At 50.5% G+C, this 4,311-nt stretch overlaps 1 protein-coding gene across 1 annotated transcript; it reads right to left on the bottom strand.

Annotated features, from left to right (window-relative positions):
* Positions 1–282: 282 nt before the first annotated feature.
* Positions 283–3,982, bottom strand: Cd70 (CD70 molecule). Its single transcript, XM_021150049.2, has 3 exons — positions 3,812–3,982; positions 3,068–3,101; positions 283–668 (listed from the first exon to the last, which is right to left on the bottom strand). The coding sequence occupies exons 1-3, from the start codon at positions 3,980–3,982 to the stop codon at positions 283–285; spliced, it is 591 nt and encodes a 196-aa protein (XP_021005708.1).
* Positions 3,983–4,311: the final 329 nt, after the last annotated feature.

The following is a 4,311-nucleotide window of genomic DNA, read 5'->3' as shown; positions in this document are numbered from 1 at the left end:
GGAAGGGTAAGCCCAGACCCTAGGCTGGAAAGTTCAGGGTAGAGGGTCAGGTATGCCAGTAGTACTCTGTAACAGGGGATAACTTAACTGAGGGATGCTTGGAGAACCTGGAAGCCAGGTCCACTTTGATATGTTAAAAAGGGCCTGAAACCCAACAGTGCGGAGAGGCAAAGGGGAGATGGAAGGAAGTATTAACCAACGGATATGAGTACTATATACATTTATAAATATGTAGAACTTGAAAAGAAAAAAAAATATTCACAAGTCATCCTGGAGTTGTGGTCAAGGGCGTATCCACTGAACTCCAAAGAAGGTCTCATCAGCGTTGCGGGACGGCAGCAGAGGCAGGGTGAGGTTGGTACAGAGGACATCTCCGTGGACCAGGTATGTCAGGCGCTGTAATGTCACTGTACAGTCCTGTCCAAAGCGCCCACGCAGCAAGCTGATGCCATGCGTAGGGGGGGAGCAGATGCCCACAGCCAGGGTGGCCCTGTGCTGCAGGGTGCTGCCTGAGGAAGAGCAGTTGGCCAGTGTCACCTGGATATGCAGCCTGTAGAGGCCATCTTGATGGATACGCAGATGGCCCTCCTCCAGCTCTGGTCCGTGTGTGAAGGACCTTCCCAAGGCTGGGCCTGCTCCCCAGCGCAGTGTGGGGTCCTTCCGAGGAACTGGGGACAGAAGTTAAGTGGAATGAGAATCGAAGTTAAACAGGGGAGAAGAAAAAAAGAGGGAGGTGGATAGACACACAAGATGTGGGAGAGACCGAGAGATGGAAAAAGTTAGGTAGAGATGGAGAGAGAATGAGAGGTGTACACACACATACACACACTCACAGACATGCCATAGAGATGCAACTATACATGTATGAGAAGTCAGATGGACAGACAATCCAAGAGGGAGAGCCACAGGACATGGTGTCTGGAAAGCTCAAGACTGGTGCAGGTTTGCAACAGTTATCACTCTGCAGATCTGATTGATGCCCGGAGCTGCCTCTGAGCCCAGCCCAAGTCTCACACCCTCTTGCTGTCTCCAGCAATACCCTGGGTCTTCTGAGACCAAAAGGGTTTCCTGGGTGAGGGAAAAATTGCTCATGGACTGGATACACGTTAGGCCATCTACCAGGATGAAGAAGGGACCTACAAAAATTGTTACTATCCTTGTGATGGCTCACTAAATTGTCAGCTGCCTTAGTCTAGAATCACCATCTCTGAGCTCATCTTTCACCAGTTATATAAATGGTATTAACTGAGGTGAGATGACTCACCCTGAGTGTGGTGGGGGGCCTTCCACAGGCTGGGGTCCTGGACTGAATACAAAGGAGAAAGTGCTTGAACGCTAGCTTCCTTTCCTTTCCTTTCCTTTCCTTTCCTTTCCTTTCCTTTCCTTTCCTTTCCTTTCCTTTCCTTTCCTTTCCTTTCCTTTCCTTTCCTTTCCTAGACAGGGTTTTTCTGTGTAGCCCTGGCTGTCCTGGAACTCACTCTGTAGACCAGGCTGGCCTCGAACCCAGAAATCCACCTGCCTCTGCCTCCCAAGTGCTAGGATTAAAGCCATGCGCCACCACCGCCCTGCAGAACACTAGCTTTCATCTTGCTACTTTCTGACTGAGGATGTGAAGTGACCATTGGTAGCAGCCTCCTGCCTACATGCCTTCTCTCTTAAGTTGCGTTTGTGTATTATTTTGTTCTGTTATTTTTGTTCCAGTAATTTAAAAATGTAACAGAATGGTTGAGTCAAATATCTTAATTCCTGATTAGAGCAGCTTAAACCAGCTGCCCAGAGGGAACCTCAACAAATAGCCGAGGGAGAAAGAGAAAATCCGTTTAATTAGTTATTGATTTTGAGACGGACCTAGCTATACAGACTAGGGTAGTCGTAAGTTCATGATTCTGCCTTAGTCTGCTAACTGCTTACTAGAATAACCAGTGTGCCCAGACAGGATGTATTTATTAAAGTTATGGTTATTTAGTTATTAATGTCAAGATCCAAGATTCTTATCTAAGTACTAATAAATGTTATTACTAGAAGTTTATTTTCAAATGTTGAGACAAAAAATCTTGCTGTAGCTTGAGCTGACCTGGAGCTTGCAATGCCTCAGCCTCAGTCCCGTAGTGTTAGAACGACAGATGTGCCTCACCATATCCCATAGGGTCTCACTTTGAAGGAGGCATACAATCCCAGCGTGACACAGCACCACCTTGCTTTAACTCTCTGTCTATATTTCAGCATTTGTGTTTTCTTGGTGGGAGTCTTGGAACCCAGAGTGTCTCATACATTTTGTAAGTCCTCTGCCGCTGACATCCTAGCCCCTCAGACTGGGATTCTAGGCAGGTGCTCCATGCCTTAGCCATCCCGGGCCCCCAGCTCCTCATTGCCCTTTTCACTAAGATGCAGCCTGCTCTTTTAGAAGTGGGTTAAGGAAACAAAGGAATAGGAACAGCTGGATCACTAGGGGAGGAGAGGTTAAACAAGGCAGGATGCTCCTGAGATCATGCCCCTGTTTTACTCCAGCATCTTGCACCTTCTTTTCTTCCTTCTCTCCTTTCTTTCTCCCTTTCTCAATTTCTTTTGAGACAAGGCCCCCTATAGCCCAGGCAGGCCTTGAATTCTGATTATGAATGCCAGGTACTTTTGCTTACACATCTCTAGTGCTCAGATGGCAGGTGTGCACCACCACACTGGGTTTAAGAGGTGCTAGGGCTTTGTGAGTTCGGGGCAGTGCTCAACTTACTGAGCCACATCTCATAGTAACTCAGGTTGGCTTCAAACTCCCAATGTTGCAAAGGATGAGTTTGAACTCTTGAAGGTCTGAACCTTCTGTCTCTGTTACGCTAGTGCTGGGCTGACAGCCTCATGTGGTGCTGAGGATGAAATCAGGGGCTTCCTGGATGCTGGGTTTACGCTCAGCCAACTCAGACTATTCCCTTCATATGTCCCTCCCTCGCTCCCTCCTGCTCTTACTCCCTCCCTCAGTCCCTCCATCCCCTCCTGCCTTCTTTTCCTCCCTCCTTGCTCTTTCCTGTGTCCATCCTCCACCCATCCCACTGGATGGATTCCCAGCCAGCCTTACCTGTGAGATTCAGCTGTAACTCAGCTATGTGCGGCTGGAAGAAAATACCAGAAAATAGAGAAAGCACATTAGAGCCTGGGGCTTGAAGGGCTCTCTGATCCCATGTGCTGTCAGGCTGCAGTCCATCCTGCATCCCTTTGGCCCAATTTGAGATTGTTTTCGTTGATTTTTATTTGCGTAAAGTCTTATAGAGGCCCGCGAGAAGTTTCAGGCCTCACACAAAGTAACAAGATCGCCCAAACAATTTAAGTGTTTGTCTTTCCTGGAACCCGGGGCTCATGCCACTCTTCCCACTACTTCTCCAAAGATGCATGTGGGCGGTGCCTGGCCTTTCAGCCACAGGCGGCTGGGGATCTCTTCCATCCCCTCAGCACCAGCTAGGTAAGCCCCCAACAACGTGTGCGTCAATCTCGGGCATGGTAGGGAAAGTCAGGGGACCAAATCCTCCCGGCCGCTCAAGGTGACAACTTTCCCAGTCCGGGATCCCTCGTCTGTTCCTGGGCAGCTGGGGCCGGCCTGGCCTCCATAGTCGGCCTCTCCTGTCCTCTCTCTGTCTCATTTTTACGATCCATCTCATTCCGATTTTGCGCACCACCACCACCGCTCCCCCGCCCCCCGCCCCGTTCGCGTCCTTTGCCTGTGCTTTAGCGCATCCGCTAGGCATACCGTCCCAGTGCCTGTCTGGTCCCCTCCAGCGAAGGGCACCTGGATGCTCTCCGTCTCTTATTTCTCTCCTCCTCTCACCTCAGGTTGCTCCAGCAGCCTCTGTTGCTGCTTACTGAGTAGTCCGCTACAATGGAACCAACAGCAAATCACAGTAATAAACACCAGCAGCAGCAGCAGCCATGGCCATTGGCGCTGGAACGCGGTCCCGCTCCAGCGAACCCAGGGGCAAGAGCGACCTTCCTCCGGCATCCCTGCACGGAAGCAGCGGCCAGAAGGCAGCGGGAAGCTGTAGCCTCCTCAGCCGAGCTTTTGAAGCTTCTGCCTGCCTTGACCTGCCCTTAGAACCTCGGGGATGTCCGACGCAGGGGAAGAACTGGGCCTCTTCTCGGAGGGCAGGGAAATCCCCTGGAGCTTTTGGCACCTTCTGCCATCCCACAGACAGGCTGAAGCAGGCCTGTCCCTCAGGCACAGAATATTTAAGCTTCCGATTGGGCACTCAGCCCCTGCTCTTGCTGCTCGGTGCCCATTCATTCATTCGACAAACCATTCACTGAGCATCTATTAGAGGTTCAGTATTG

This window comes from Mus caroli, unplaced genomic scaffold (genome assembly GCF_978045245.1).
Source record: "Mus caroli unplaced genomic scaffold, Mus_caroli_1 scaffold_18, whole genome shotgun sequence".
In the NCBI taxonomy this organism is placed as follows: domain Eukaryota; kingdom Metazoa; phylum Chordata; class Mammalia; order Rodentia; family Muridae; genus Mus; species Mus caroli.
The sequence above is the reverse complement of the archived record's forward strand: the minus strand, read 5'-3'. Positions and strand labels throughout refer to the sequence as shown.